This window comes from Pelobates fuscus, chromosome 5, assembly GCF_036172605.1.
Source record: "Pelobates fuscus isolate aPelFus1 chromosome 5, aPelFus1.pri, whole genome shotgun sequence".
Lineage (NCBI taxonomy): Eukaryota > Metazoa > Chordata > Amphibia > Anura > Pelobatidae > Pelobates > Pelobates fuscus.
Window position 1 is genome coordinate 41,519,228 of NC_086321.1, and position 16,278 is coordinate 41,535,505.

Consider the following 16,278-nt stretch of genomic DNA (forward strand, 5'->3'; position numbering starts at 1 on the left):
ATTTTCATTTATTGAAAGGTATACTTTCCAAGCACCATAATTACTAAAACCCGCTGCCTGGAGGCTTGGAGTCGGACTCCTAATTCTAAACGTAGTATTGCAAATCGAGTTACGCATGCATGCAAGATTGCCCATGAATATTATTAATATTATTATTATTATCATCGCCATTTATATAGCGCCAACATATTCCGTAGCGCTTTACAATATTATGAGAGGGGGGATGTAACTATAAATAGGATAATTACAAGAAAACTTACAGAAACGATAGGTTGAAGAGGACTCAAACAAGCTTACAGTCTATAGGAGGTGGGGTATAAAGCACGATAGGACAGGATGAATAGAGTTAGCTTCGGTTATCTCCATGCTTCCAAAACGGTGGCTAAAGCAGCCTTTGGTTTGCGTCTAGTGGTCTGGTAACTTATGGGATTTTTTAATTTATTTTCTGAACCTTACTCCAAGGTTTCTGGCTCCCAATTTCATATTTATTGGTAAGTGTTTACATCCTGTTCTAACTCCCATGGACCAACCAAAGTTTGTTCTTCATGTTTATTCAGTCTAATGTTACAGAGCAACTATAGCAAGAAGCTGGGAAAGTGAACCTTTAAGCTTGTCTGTAAGTGCAAACAATATTCAATATTCAAAGGCTTTAACATGAGATAGAATTAGATTTACAATTAACAATAAATCAGTTTGCCTCTTTAACTGCTGATGAGCATATCCAATAAAAAAAAAAATGTTTTTTTTTCATATTTTCTAAAATGTTAGATAAGATAAGATAAGATAAGATAAGATCTTCCAGCAAAATAAATTTGGAAATTGCAAGCCAAAGGATGCTCATGGTAAATGTAGTTTACAAACACTTGGAGTGGTGCTGGGTGATTTTCCCAACACTGTAAAACATTGTGCAATGTATATGTGAGAACGGACTAGCACTTACTTTTATAAAATTCTGGAATTTCTTGTTTTGCTGCAGCTCTTTGAACAAATTGACAGCCTCGATGTGGTGACTGCAGAACTCTCCGTACAACTGCTTCATCCTCTCTGCATTCTCTGCGGAAAACTGCAACACAAACACACGAGTAAATATCAAAAAGCAAACAAAAACAAACACCGTGAAAGTGAAAGTTTGGCAATGAAAATGTTGAGATATATATATATATATATATATACACACACACACACACACACATAAAAAGTATCAATATATCAAAACAAATATCAACATATTAAATCAATTTAAAATAGTATCCAAAAATATTCTAGTGAGGTCAAAATCAGCATAGTATGTTTATTTCCATTTCTGCAGTATTTGATAATATTGGATCTACAACACATCTTTATGCTTCAGAATACTCAACGTTCGTACATTGGGTTGCTCCAGTCACCATTATAGTCACCAGGATCTCAGTACTCTGCATGTATTCATCTGATTACTACGAGGAAGCAGCAAGTTTGCTGTCCTTGTTAATGCTCCCTCGCTGGCCATACAGTAAGCAAAAAAAGATAGTAGGTATACACAAGGTCTTCATTTATGTTTCTAATTTGCTGTTGAAATGTGAAAATATATATAATTTGAGACAAGGACATAGATCTATATTATTATGTGTGTATTAACTAACGTCTCTTGTGTGTACTAACTTCTGACAAATGTCTTCTGCTGCAAGATCGACAATTTAGTTTGAACTTTTTGATATTGTAATTTTTTTTATTAGCTATTTTGTTGGGGAAGGGGTGAGTGGTAAGGCATTTTTTTGTTTTCTCTTTTGGTTTAATTCAAATTGACATTATTATTAATTCAACTAAAACATTTTCAGATTTTTTTTGAAAATGAGTAACCGTTATAATGAATACGCTTCATTATTACTCTGATACTTTTACTATTATTGCAGTAGTATCCCAACTCTACCTAAAACCATATTACAACTATTAGAACAGAACACAAACACCCAAAATGGTGGGAACAGCGGAACATGAACTAGCCAAGGTACCCACAGACCCCGTACCGCCTGACTCAACTCTAGAACGGGTGCATACAACCAAGGGGAATCTGGATGGGTCAACCCCAGTCACCCAGCGAGACTTTCATAACTTGGTTGGGGAAATCAAAAGTCTCCTGGCAACCAGCGTAGCGGCCATTAAAGTGGACGTCCAAGCTGTCACTGACAGGGTGCAATCCACGGAGGACGATATCTCCGGTATCAAGCAAGGACTGACAACCCTACAGGAATCTGTGCAGGCCTTACAAGCCCAACAACTGGCACTCTCCCTACACTACATAGCCCTTGATGACAGGACAAGGCGAAACCACATTAAGATCAGGGGATTACCGGACGCCATCACTCCAACCGCCAACGCATGGCAATTTTTTTTTTTAACATAGACGGGATATACCGCCATAACCAGAGATGTGATTATATTCTGCGCCACTGTCCAGGACAAGAGAATCCTGATGACAGCCGCTAACATTTGAGGGAGCTCAACTCACCATCTACCAAGACCTCACCAGAGCCATGCTACAATGGTGCAGATCATTGAACCCAGTCACCAGCGCCCTCAGAGAAGCAGGGCAGGAATACCACCGGAGATCACCCAGATACCTGGTGGTCATACATAACGGAATGGTGCACAAACTCTCCACGCTAGCTGAGTTCCTGACACTTCGTAAGGCCTTGGGCCTCCCCACACCCAGGCAGGATACTTACCAATGACCCGCTCCAGACACCAGACCTCCATGGGAGCCAACTCTACGACAACAACTTGTATATGCACTGTTAAGTTAAAAATGCACTCTATTTACCTAAATCGCGCTAAGCCATACACAGTCCACTAGTCCCACTTTCGGACGGCCTGCTCTGCCGACCCATTACCAGTCCACACTTCCCCCCTACCCCGAAAAAAAATAAAAAAAGAACACAAACATATTTCCCTGTGCTATTACAAGGGAAGGGGATGTCAGTCCATTATTTTATATATCAACATTACCTTTACAGAATGAGTTAGAAAGAAGTAGATTACTTCTGTATCTTCTGTCTACCTGGCACATGACCAGAGAGTGGTCAAAATAAATAACTGTTGTGCCTCACCTGCATATCTCAAGCTGGACTTTAGAAGGTCCCACTTGGAAAAGAAATTTGAAAAGTTTCCACAACTATCCCAGAGTTCCCAGCTTGATATGCAAATGAGCACAAACAGTCTTTGTGCTTCAGACTTCATATTGCATTTCTGTGGATACCCTTAGCAATGGACGTTGTAATAAACACAGCTTTTTTTAAAAAAACATTGCATGGTTTTAAGCAATGTTTTATCCAGACATTTTAGGACTTTCTACACATAAAAGTAATCATTTACGTTAAAAAGCAATCGACAACAAGGAGGCCGACCCATGTTTCAGAGAGGCTCCATCTTATTACCGGTGAATCAGATGCTGGTAACATAGCTCAGTGGGCTAATGCTGATGCATTAGCCCACTGAGCTATGTTACCAGCATCTGATTCACCGGTAATAAGATGGAGCCTCTCTGAAACATGGGTCGGCCTCCTTGTTGTCTAACCCTTGGGTCGCAGGTTCACATCCCAGCAGGGTTGACTCAGCCCTTCATCCTTCCGAGGTAGATAAATGAGTACCATTAAATTGGGTGATAGTAACAACCCCTGGATCTTGGGCTAAGGTAACATCCCCAGGACGTACTTGGAAACCAGAGTAATCTGAATGTACCTTTCCTGGTTAAATACTTTGTTATTATTATTATTACCCCATAAATCGGCTACACTGATTCATACAGTTGATTAACTGCTTAACTTGCCTCCCAATTTAGTTGTCACAAATCTTGCAATGAAGCCTCCTTCACAGCTTGCTTGCTCCCTTTCATGCAGCTCCCTGGCCTTCTCCTTATGCGAAGAATGCAAAAACACAGCCCTCTGCCCCTTTCATTCCAGAATATATTGATGCATACGCTATATTTTTGTAGCCATTATAGAGCTGTGGAACCAGCTAATGATTTGTAACCGATAAATGTGAGTAATGTTAATAATCCTTCCAAACAGAAGGTGACGGTGTCATGCTTATTAGGGTGCCTTTATGTTTGAAGATATGTTCAACCATACATCTTGTTCTGCATGTCAGCCTTTCAGAACCCAGACTTCTTGTCTTCAATTATAATGGAGCTTATTCAATAATGTTTTACCCATAATGAATGGAAGCTGCCTTGTGATTCAGTCTGCCAGTATGTCTCAAGGAAGGACCCCTGAGATGTTACAATCATGTGTTATGTAGCTCTTGCTCTGTCAATATAACAGCCTCCTAAAATGTATTGAACCTACTAAAGAAACACATTTCAGCAGGGTTAGTATAGTAATAATTAATTCACACAAAATATTCCCAATGAGAAAGCTCAGTGGGTAGGACCCCAGCTGTAGTAATCTCAGAGTCCAAGGTTTCATGGCAGACAAGGTCAGTTACATAGTTACATAGCTGAAAAGAGACTTGTGTCCATCAAGTTCAGCCTTCCTCACATATGTTTTTGCTGTTGATCCAAAAGAAGGCAATAAACCTAGTCTGAAGCGCTTCCAATTTTGCAACAAACTAGGAAAAAAATTCCTTTTTGACCCCAAAATAGCAGTCCGATGTCTCCTTGGATCAAGCAGCTATTACCCCACTAATTCAGCCTTTAGAGCAGGCTTCCCAAACTCCGGCCCTCCAGATGTTTCTGAACTACAACTCCCATGATTCTCAGCCTATTTCATTTATAGAATCATGGGAGTTGTAGTACAGCAACATCTGGAGGGCCGGAGTTTGGGGAAGCCTGCTTTAGAGGTTAATAAAATAAATACAATTAAGATGACAGAGTACTGGGAGTGGCACTCTAAATGTACGTTTCCTAATTAAGTGATTTGATATCATTATATTATCCAATGGCGTTCTAGTGGTATTTTATAGTATGTGTGAGATGGTTTCCTATTTGTCATTACAGGAAAAACCCTAAATGAATGTTCTATTTGACTGTTAAACATTACCTGCTGCACGAGGATATCCCCAATTCTGGTGATAAGAAAATTTCTATCATATCCTTCCCTGGATTCTTGTTTTCTTTCCCGCATGTTATAAAAGAACGGTTTGTGAATCTCGAGGAGTTCGTCCAGGCAGGGGAATATTTTGTCCACCGTGCTGTGGTCCAGCTGAAGCTCTTCCTTCATGCCTTTCCTGAATACTTCAGACATAATGAGCAAGGTCTGGATATGATGCACTTCCGTCTGGATGAGTTCTGCAAAGAGAACAACAACAGGATAGTATGACAATTCTGAGAATAACATCCCTGTACAATCATAAAAGGGTCCAGGTGGAAGCTCTGTTGTACTTCCACAGAAGCAAAATAATAAGGTTATATAAAGGAGTACTATCTCACTATCTTGTAGAATATAAACTTGATTTTTTTTGCTTTGACTTAATTTGCAATGTCAATGGGAATGTAGTTTTATGAGAATTTATCTATGGTAACTATGCAGCATTTATTTATTTATTTGACCCTCTTGAGTCATTTAAATGACCTTCAGAGCAAACTGCCGGGGAAATAGCAGCCATGCCATCAGCATTGAATTGTACATGAACTTCTCTCAACCTTTTATACCAGGACTCAGGATATCCCGTTCTGGTCTCCTGGGGATTATTTAAAAAGCTTAAAACATGGAATAGAATGAATCCTTTGCTTACATTGGCAGAATGGAAAAAAATAATTGGACACAAAGAACTATAAACATTACTGAATAAAGAATGAACATGTCTTTAAAGAACATAAACAGGAATAAACCTTGCGATGTGCTGAAAAGTTATGGATTCATCAAAGTCACTCTGTGCCAGCCATCTGATCCACCTACAGATTTTACTCATTGGGAACATGGCAGTGGGCAATGATACTATGTAACTTCCCATGAACTCATTGGCTATGGTGACCTATCTTTGGTTAGGCGTGATCAGCATTTTAATTAGCAATAAACAGTGCATCGTTTAATGAACTCTAAGAATTTCAGGTTGCTGTTGTGCTATCTGGAAAGGTTCAGATTCCCCCCCCCCCCTCCCCAAATCTTCAGTTAAGTGAGGGAAAGGAGTTTTATTACCCCCCCCCCCCCCCTTCCCACCCCCATATTTTGGCCAATACGGTTCCCAGAAGGTGCCCCTGATACATTTTGGATGAGAATGTCCCATTATACGCCCCTCAAAAGAAGAATATGATATTAAGCAATTAAAGCATAGTCAAATAGTGAAGTCACTGGGTCAAACTCAGAAAGGTTCTGCTGTACCTGGTGCCCTCTATATTTCAATGGAAAGCCTGATAAACTTTTTCTCAAATTAAAATGCAGAATCCAGATTCCATCTAGTATATACAGACTCAGTTCAGTGAAAGGTAGACAAATCCAGCTTTTTATTTTCCATTGCAGGGCAGACTGAGCACCATAAAATCAGTCAAGGCTCTGGAAGGACTATATGTGGTTGAGTAAATATAAGCTAGCTGATTGGCCTACTAGCAGAAAGCGACCCCAGCTACCTGTTGAGCTCTGCTACTGAATTCCTTTTCACTTACCCAACGTAATTTCGTGTGTGCAGGAATTAATTATTGATTTTTTTTTCCCCTCTACTCATTCTCAATACTTAAACTCCAGTGCACATGTGTGAATGGGCTGGGAATCGGATGTAGCATTATGCATGTTCTCAGTCTCCCACACGGCACTGCTATGCACAGGAGGTTCCAGTGCGAGGATGGGAAAAAGTAAAACTGTACATTTATACGTCAGACACACTGTGGGATGGAGAATGGAGGGCTGCTAGAGATATGTGGGATGGAGAATGGAGGGCTGTGAGGGTATGTGGGATGGAGAATGGAGGGCTGCTAGAGAAAATGGAGAATGGAGGGCTGTGAGGGATATGTGGGATGGAGAATGGAGGGCTGGGAGGGATATGTGGAGGAGAATGGAGGGCTGGGAGGGATATGTGGGAAGGAGAATGGAGGGCTGTGAGGGATATGTGGGATGGAGAATGGAGGGCTGGGAGGGATATGTGGAGGAGAATGGAGGGCTGGGAGGGATATGTGGAGGAGAATGGAGGGCTGGGAGGGATATGTGGGATGGAGAATGGAGGGCTGGGAGGGATATGTGGGATGGAGAATGGAGGGCTGTGAGGGATATGTGGGATGGAGAATGGAGGGCTGTGAGGGATATGTGGGATGGAGAATGGAGGGCTGAGAGGGATATGTGGGATGGAGAATGGAGGGCTGCTAGAGATGTGTGGGAGGGAGAATGGAGGGCTGAGAGGGATATGTGGGATGGAGAATGGAGGGCTGCTAGAGATGTGTGGGAGGGAGAATGGATGGCTGAGAGGGATATGTGGGATGGAGAATGGAGGGCTGCTAGAGATGTGTGGGATGGAGAATAGAGGGCTGTGAGGGATATGTGGGATGGAGAATGGAGGGCTGTGAGGGATATGTGGGATGGAGAATGGAGGGCTGAGAGGGATATGTGGGATGGATAATGGAGGGCTCTGAGGGATATCTGGGATGGAGAATTGAGGGCTCCTAGAGATATGTGGGATGGAGAATGGAGGGCTGTGAGGGATGTGTGGGATGGAGAATGGAGGGATGTGTGGGATGGAGAATGGAGGGCTCTGGGGCGATAAGTGGGAGGGTTCTAGGTGTGAGGGGGTAATATGTGCCAAAGTGTAATAGACAGATGGCATGGAGAAACATGTCTAGTGGCCTTCAGGGAGTCTTGGGCCTAGTTTTTACAGAGACATCAACTGCTGTCAGTCAAATATTGGTCCATTGAGTCATCTGAATGAATATGGTTTGTTTTCTACTAAAATGTCTTACTTTAATTACATCATCAAGCAGGCATCATAATATGTTTGCATGTAGCAAGTGAATTTGCCAGATATACCTACCAAAAATAATATCTTGCCTTTTGATTACATCCTTCTCATGTTTACTGCAGAATGACGAATCCACAACAAGGCTCCACGACTCCGCCTCGAATTCCAGTGCGTCTTTACTGAAGTCACTCCATAGCGGTGTATCCACAACATCTAAAATGAGCAAAACAATAACCACAATGTTTTATTGCAATGTCCCAGGAGAACTAATGCTTTCCACCATTACAGATGGGAATTTGTCATGATAACCAACAAACAATAACGACTCTGAGAAAGTATACAAAGAGATGTAATAATAATCCACTATCATTAGAAAGTTCAAGAGTTCAGCGTATTCACATCTCATTAGCGAAGTACTTTTTACTGCTAAATGCCTTTTTTCCAATGTAGTAAAAATGAACAATGGATCTGTAAAATCATGAAACATTTCTGATAAGAAGAGGTTAGAACAGCTAGTTATATTGCAATATTGGGTTCAACCTAATTTCTCAAGAATAGTAGTGGAAAGCAGTCTTAGATCAATGCATGGAAAAAATTAAATTCCTTTCAGGGAACTATTAAAGGGAAACTAACTCCCCAGTATTTTCTAATCGAAATCCACAGCTCTTTATCCTTCAACTGGACACCTTCATCTTAGATCCATTCCAATCGATGATAAAAGCACTGTCATTTGCACCTGGCAGTCAGCAATATAGATAAGAGGAGAAACGAAACAAAAATGTTCTATATCTCCTCATTTGCAATGTTTGCCCCAGTTTTGCCTAGTCAAGTGTTCCCCACCCAGTTCTCATGGGCCACCAACAGTCAGTATCAGCATTAGAGTAAAACAGGGAAATACACAAATCCTGGACTGTTGGTGGTCCATGGTGGATGGGTTGGGGAACACTGTCTGACCTACTTTATGTCCTTGTCTGACCTACTTTATGATATATTTTCTAAAGATTTAATATAAGAAAACGCAGCAACTTATGAAAAATCGCTAACAAAAGTTACAGTTGATTTTCAATGTTTTATTTAGTGGTGTAAATTACAGGGAAGTTACTTTAAATTAGGAAAGTCCAATTTTGTACTACATTTCCCATAATTATGGAAAGAGAAGAACGTCAGTTGAATACTCACGCCTTAACAAAACAAAAAATATATATCACAAAATAAAACCACCAGCATGCTGTTCATACAGCAGTTAAGAAACTGTGTTTCACCAACCTTCAATCGGGAAAGAGTCTATAGATGGAGGACTTCCTACATTTTGCAAAAGTTCCTCAGACTGAGACCTAGATCTAGAGGCAAAGGTGTCTCCATCAGATTCCAATGGCTGCTCAGATCTTCTACATGAAAAAAAAAGGAAACATTAGTTCCAATTCATCAAGACTCGTACGCTTGTTGCATTTCATGATACATATGTCCCTCACATTTCCAGAGCAAAAGCTTATATTTATCATCATGCTTAATGCTTATTTAAACCTTTGTGCCTCACATACAGCTCTGATCTTGATTGACATTTGGAGCAGTAAACAAGCTGTCTACCCTAACTGAAATTCTCTCAGTGGCCATATTGACATCCTCAATTGTGATCAACATTTATTGGTGCAGAGGGAAGGGCTTTGATTTTAGTTCCAAAATCTCAGGTATTGCAACTCTTGGACTCTTGGATGTACATGACTTCAGCCAAACAGCCTGTATTTTTTTGTGTTTTCAACAATCCTACATGATGCACCTACCTTCTGCCTAGCAGAAGGGAGCTAGACCAGTTCATTCAGGATATTAAACATAAAGAAACAATGAACAAACATATAAAGTGTCAGCGCTTAGTAAATAATCCCCTCTAACAAAGTTTTGAAAAGAGGGTTTTGTCCAATAATGAACCGTAAAAGTTAATATAGGATTCTTCAGGTTGGGATAAATGTTATTCACAACTTTTTGCTGGTATAGCACAGTCATATAAATAATAAGAATCGCTGTAACATTTCTCCTTATGGTGTTTTTGGTTTCACCCTTTAAAAATAAAGAGAGGCTGACATAGCGTGATACGGTTTGGTATTTTAATAGTAAAAAATAGATACCGTAATCCCAACCCCCCTAAGTAAAACTCTTACACAAAATTAAGTTGTCCTTGTCTCCAAGTTCCACAAATACAGCATAAATGAAACAAAGCCGTCTCGTTCTGTTACCAGTCCGCCTGATTGAAAAAGCTCAGTCGTCCTGTGCACTTGGACCGGGTGGTGTATATAGCTATCTCGGCAGGACGCTGGTTTCCTTCACAGTTTAAAAGCGATTCCTTTACTATTACTATTAAAATATCAAACAGTATCACGCTATGTCAGCCTCTCTTTATTTTTAAAGGTGAAACCAAGAACACTATATGGTTCATTATTGGACAAAACCCTCTTTTCAAAACTTTGTTAGAGGGGATTATTTACTAAGCGCGGCACTTTATATGTTTGTTTTATGTTTGAAAATTCTGGGATTTTTTCTGTGTTTTAGCAGCTTTATAATTGTTGGTATATACTTGGGAGGTTTCCCTCTTTTTACCAATATCTGCCCATTACGCTTAACCATCTCTCAATGTATTGCGCTCTCTTGATTTACATTTTTTTCTCCTTTATAAAGAAACAATGAATGGGGCCACTAGGAAAGTCAAAAATCACCTGTGTGAGAGTAGGTGGGCTTCTACAAACACTAATGGTAGAATAAGAATTGATGAGAGGGACAGCTGAATAACATTTCTCCTGATACTGAATGCAGAATGACAGGAATAAAGAAAATGGAAGAATGGAACGCAAAGGGAAAACATTGTCTTAGAGAGGGAGGAGAAATTAGAATATTGTTTGGGATAAGAGAAGTAGGACTTTAATGATGAGGGGGCACAATAAATAAGATTAGCGGAGTTTGCTAGGTAGTTTATCGATTTTCATAGCAGACCATGCAGAAAATACATTGGCTTGAGTACCGAAGATGCCATGCAATGATTTACAAAAAAAACTACATAAACAAATTAAAATAAAAGAATTATAAAAAAAAATGTAATGGCATTCACTTTGCAAGTAGCTAATCTCACAGTAGCAATAAGGAGAAATTTCCCACCTTAGGGACTGACTCAGATAGAAGCTCTGCAGTGCCGACCCAGTACTCTATCCTGTCACAGAAATTCACCTTGCACCAGACATATAGATAACCCAAGACTGCTATATACTCTCAAACTTTTACCCTGGGGAACATTTTCAAGACACATACGTTTTTATGCATAATTGAGGTTTATCCTTTGTAGTGGGCCTGGGCTTGGAAAGATTGGGGCATGTTTATATTCCAATGCAGTGCTAAACGATGGCATGCTGCCAACAAGATATGACCCTATGAGGACACTGGGCATATTTCTCAGACAGTAGCAGTAAGTAGCTAGAGGGTTCACAGCATAGATTGTCTAAGTGGCTTTGGTAAATGTTTGTTGTAAGATTTTACAGAGAGATGAGAGCAAGTTTATGGGTAGTAACCTAGAAACATATAAGATAAGTGGGAGCAACATAATTTTCACAGTATTTATACCCCCGGCCCACCATAAATGCAGTGATTTCCACTTATACTGATCTTTCCTTCCTTTTTAAACAATGACCAATTAGAGTTAGTTTGCTCAAGGCAAGGTTTTTTTTTTTTTTTTTTTTTTCTTTTCTTCTTTGTTTCAGACTATACCCGCCTCTTTGTAATTCAGATATATCTTCATATATGGCCGGGTATCTTGGTCATCATAAACATTTGCTGGCTCAACTCTACTTAATAAAAACAAGCAGTTAACTACATAACCCAGGTTGAGCTTTTATTATTTACTCCTATCCTCTTCCTCCCTCCCCTCCCCCTCTTACTCCTCCTCCCTCTCCCTGCCTCCCTCTCTTCTTCCTTTCCTATTATTTGTCATTATTTATTCAGAGATCTTCTATCTAGAGAGGGGACGGGACCAGCCGAGGGGAAATTGAAAGAACGAAGAGGAAAAAACTGCCAAAAACAAAAGAAAAACAGCATCTTAACCTCATTCATACTCTCATTCACACCATACAGTACTGCTACCTTTCTTTCTCCTTTTCTTTACCCTTTTCTTTCTCTCTTTTCCTCTTCTCAGCTTTCTTATTTCTTGTGCCCTTCTTTTTATTAGTTTGTCCTCTTATCTTTCGTTTTTCTAGCTTATTGCCAAGAGAGTTCTATCTCTAGTTTCTCCAAATTTTTGAGCCACTCTTCCCATTTATCAAGTTCTTTATGCTGGTTTTTAATTTTATTCATCCCTATTTCCATTTGGATCTGGTATTTTAATTGCTGAATAATCTGTATCTTTGTAAATATTTGTGTCTTTTTCCAATTCCTAGCAATAATGATCTTTGCTGCTATTAAAGCATGTGTTGTCAAAATTTGGTTCATTCTACTAAGAGCGGGCCACCTTATATGGAGTAACATCATATCTGGATTGACTTTTAATCCTACTCCATTTAAACTGATTAATAATGAATTTGTCATAGACCATATGGTAGTTACTTTTTTACACCTCCACCAGATGTGGAGATAATCTCCTTTCTCTTTTCCACATCTCCAGCAAAGATCATTATTGTTATTAAACATTTTTGATATTTTTGAAGGAACCAGATACCAATTATTGATCACTTTAAAGTGAGTTTCCAACAGAGAGAGACAGTGTACATGTTTATTTGTTTTTGATATAGCATCGTACCATTCTTCTAGTTCTATAGTGCATTTCAGAGTTTTTTCCCAGCTTTTTATTGCCGTTGGGCGGTTCTCTGTTTGTATTGTATCACATACTTTTGTACATTTAGCGAAAAGGTTTTTACACTCTTTTTGAGAGAATATCCCTTTTAAGGCATTGTATGTATCTCCGCTGTTTAAAAAAATTTTATGCTTCATATAATTCCTAACTCTTAGATAAGAGAAAACCTCTCTATATGGGAGGGGAAATATCCTTGTCAATGTCTCGAAAGTTTTTAATTCACCATTCTGCATTAAGTCTTCTACCTTCCCAGTATTTACTTCTCTCCATGTTTTTAAAGAGATATTACTTATGTCTATTTCAAGGCTCTCTATATTTTGGAACCCCAGAATCTTATTACTAATATCTGCTTTCTTCTTTATTTTTTCCCATGTAGGGATAATTTGATTTAACACGAATGAAAGCGAATAGTCGTATGCTTTGTTGTTCCATATGATATTAGATAAGTTTTTGGATTGACATACTTCTAATTCTATCCTCCCCCAGGCCTCCTTTTGATATATCTCCCTTTGTAGCATTACAGTGTGGTAGATTATTCCGGCTTCATAGAATTTTTCCATATCTGGGAAACCTAGTCCCCCTTTGTCTATATTACAGCTCATTGTTTTTAATTTAATTCTAGGGTTTTTTCCCCTCCACACAAAATTAGCAAAAGAAGATTTAATCATTTTTATCCAAGGTTTAGGGATAGATAATGGTAGCATCCTAAATAGGTAAATCCACTTAGGGAGCACATAATACCTCAAGGTATTCACTCTGCCCCACCATGATATCTCTACCTGACGCCATTCCTTTAAATCTCTATTAGTGTTTTTCAAAAGATGGATAAAATTAGATTCCATGATTCTTTCTAATTTTTTATTTATTCTTATCCCCAAATAAGTAAATTCTTCTGGTTGGGCAAAGTTATATTCATTTTGTAGTTTGATTATCTTATCTGATGACACGTTCCTATACATTGCGGTAGATTTAGAGAGATTCAATTTATAATTAGATACTGTGCTATACTGTTCTATTTCTGTTATGACATGTGGGAGGGATTTTTCTGGGTCGACGATATACAATAGAGTGTCGTCCGCGTATAGAGAGATCTTTAAGTCCCCTTTTGAGATTGGTAGACCCTTGATTAGTAAATTTTGTCTGATTTTTGAAGCAAAAATTTCTACTGTTATAACATACAGAATTGGTGACAAGGGGCACCCTTGCCTTGTGCCGTTTTCCAGACTAAACCAATTTGCACATATGTTTTGGCCTATGGATCTTGCCACTGGCTTCTTGTACAGGGAACCTATCGCTTCATTGACCCATCCTTTTATATTAAAGGCCTTCAGCGCTTTAAACATGAATCCCCAACTGACCCTGTCAAACGCTTTTTCTGCGTCTAATGACAGGATCAGGAGGGGATTACATGTCTTATCAGATAGGTCCATTGAGTCTAATAGCCTTCTGACATTATTTCCTGAATTTCTGCCAGGAACGAATCCAACCTGATCTGGGTTGATAATTTCAGGCAGAACTGTTTTTAATCTTTTTGCAATGATTGAAGCAAAGATCTTAACATCTACATTTATCAATGAGATCGGTCTGTAGCTTTTGACATCTGTTGCTATTTTGCCTGGTTTCAAAATTGGTAAGATGTTGGCTCTTAGCATCTCTTGTGGAAATGCTCCTTCTTTTACGGCTTCATTAAATGATCTTGTTAGTGGCTCAGCAATTATATCTTTCATTAACTTAAAAAACTTATTACTAAAACCATCAGGTCCTGGAGTTTTATAGTTCGCCAAGTTATTTATTGCCTCAATTACTTCTTCTTTTGAGATGTCCTTGTTTATTGAGTCTAGCTGATCTGGGGATATTTTTGGTAGTTCAAGATCTTTTATATAACCGTCTATGGATTCCTCCGTAGATCTGTCTGGTAAATTATAGAGTGATCTATAGAAATGATTAAAGATCTCTCCAATTTCGTTTGGGGCTCTATATATATTTCCTTCATATTCCATTTTATCTATGCGGTTATCTGCCGTTCTCTTTTTCAGTTGATTTGATAAGATTTTATCTGCTTTGTTTTGTCGGTAGTAATATCTGATTTTTAATTTGATCATTTTCTTTTCGATGTTTGCTAATATTTTTTTCTTAATAGTTTTTTGAGATTAGTGATCTTTACTTGTCCTTCTTTATCTGGATTTAATTTGTGTTCTCTGAAGACTTTGTACAACTGAATATATAATTCAGAGAAACCCGGTCCGTCTTTTTTCCTAACTCTACTCTTAATATTTATACATTGTCCCCTAATAAAGGCTTTGTATGCACACCAATTATTTAATTCTGAGGTGTCTTCAGGTCTGTTATCTTCTAGAAAATGTTGTGACCCTAATTTTAATGAATTTAGGTTTTCGTTGTTATAAAGTATTGAATCATCTAATTTCCAAGTAGTTCTAGGATAGGGACGTATCCCGTCCTTTATATCCATTATAACGCTATTATGATCTGACCAAATCATTATATTTATACGTATGTCTATTACTTTATCTATTATTTTTGGATCTCCTAGAAAAAAATCAATTCTTGAATGAGTATTATGCGGCCAAGAGTAGAATGTAAACTCCTTTGCGAGCGGGTTCCTGACCCTCCAAATATCATAGAGATTATTTTTATGAATTATATTCTGAAAGGAACTAGCGTTTCTCAAGGCATTTTTATCCACACAGATCTTGTTAATATTAGATTTATCCAACTCAAAATCAAAAACACAGTTAAAATCTCCCCCTATTATCACACAGCCCATGGCTACTCTATCCGCTCTTTCTAATATGTGAGAGAACACTCTCATCGGATTTACATTCGGTAAGTATACATTAATCACTGTATATAGTTCCCCGTTAATTTCACAGATCAATATTATATATCTACCCTCTATATCGATATCCTTATGTTTGATTTCTACTTGAAGTGTTTTGGAAAAACCTATAGCCACACCAGCTTTTTTTCCTCCTTCTTAGAGGCGGCTACTATTAGAGGGAAGTTATTGCCAAGCCACCCAATACTGTCTCCTAATATCCAATGCGTCTCTTGTATCAAAAATACTTGTATTTTCTCTGTCATTAAATATTCTCTGAAGGCCACTCTCTTATGTGGGATATTTAAGCCCTGTATGTTAATCGTAGCAAATCTTACCATACTCTATTCTGGTTCATTAACTCTTTGCCTTTTTTCCGGAAGATTCTATAAACTCGTAGCAATACACCTTTCATATTCTTACACCAGTCACACACATTCATACTAACTTTTATACTGGAGTCTCTAATTATAAGGGACTGTCTTCTGCACATACTTGGTTGCCTTATCAAGGCAATCACTAAGTTCTATTTAGAACTTATGGGCGAGCTGTGTTGGGCCACCGTGGTGGTGTGGGTAACTGGAAGGAAAGAGGGGGAAAAAAAAAAAAAAAAAAAACGACTAAATCTTAACTTTAACTTGTTAGTTAATTATATTTCCTTTTAATCAAGTGATAATCTTCTTTAACCTCTTGTGGTGCCTCTATACTTTTAACTTAAAAGTTAATTCTATTTCATTATTAATCAAGTGATAATCTTTCT

General features: G+C 38.5%; 1 protein-coding gene across 9 annotated transcripts in view; it reads right to left on the reverse strand.

Annotated features, from left to right (window-relative positions):
- ARHGEF28 (Rho guanine nucleotide exchange factor 28) overlaps nucleotides 1-16,278 on the reverse strand; it is a 239,388-nt gene that overhangs the window by 39,508 nt on the left and 183,602 nt on the right. For all 9 annotated transcript variants that reach the window (XM_063453739.1, XM_063453742.1, XM_063453741.1 and 6 more), the window contains 4 exons: nucleotides 9,124-9,245; nucleotides 7,930-8,070; nucleotides 5,016-5,263; nucleotides 941-1,063 (listed from right to left, as the gene is read on the reverse strand). In XM_063453739.1, coding sequence (XP_063309809.1) covers nucleotides 941-1,063; nucleotides 5,016-5,263; nucleotides 7,930-8,070; nucleotides 9,124-9,245 — 634 coding nt within the window. The remainder of the gene's footprint in view (nucleotides 1-940; nucleotides 1,064-5,015; nucleotides 5,264-7,929; nucleotides 8,071-9,123; nucleotides 9,246-16,278) is intronic.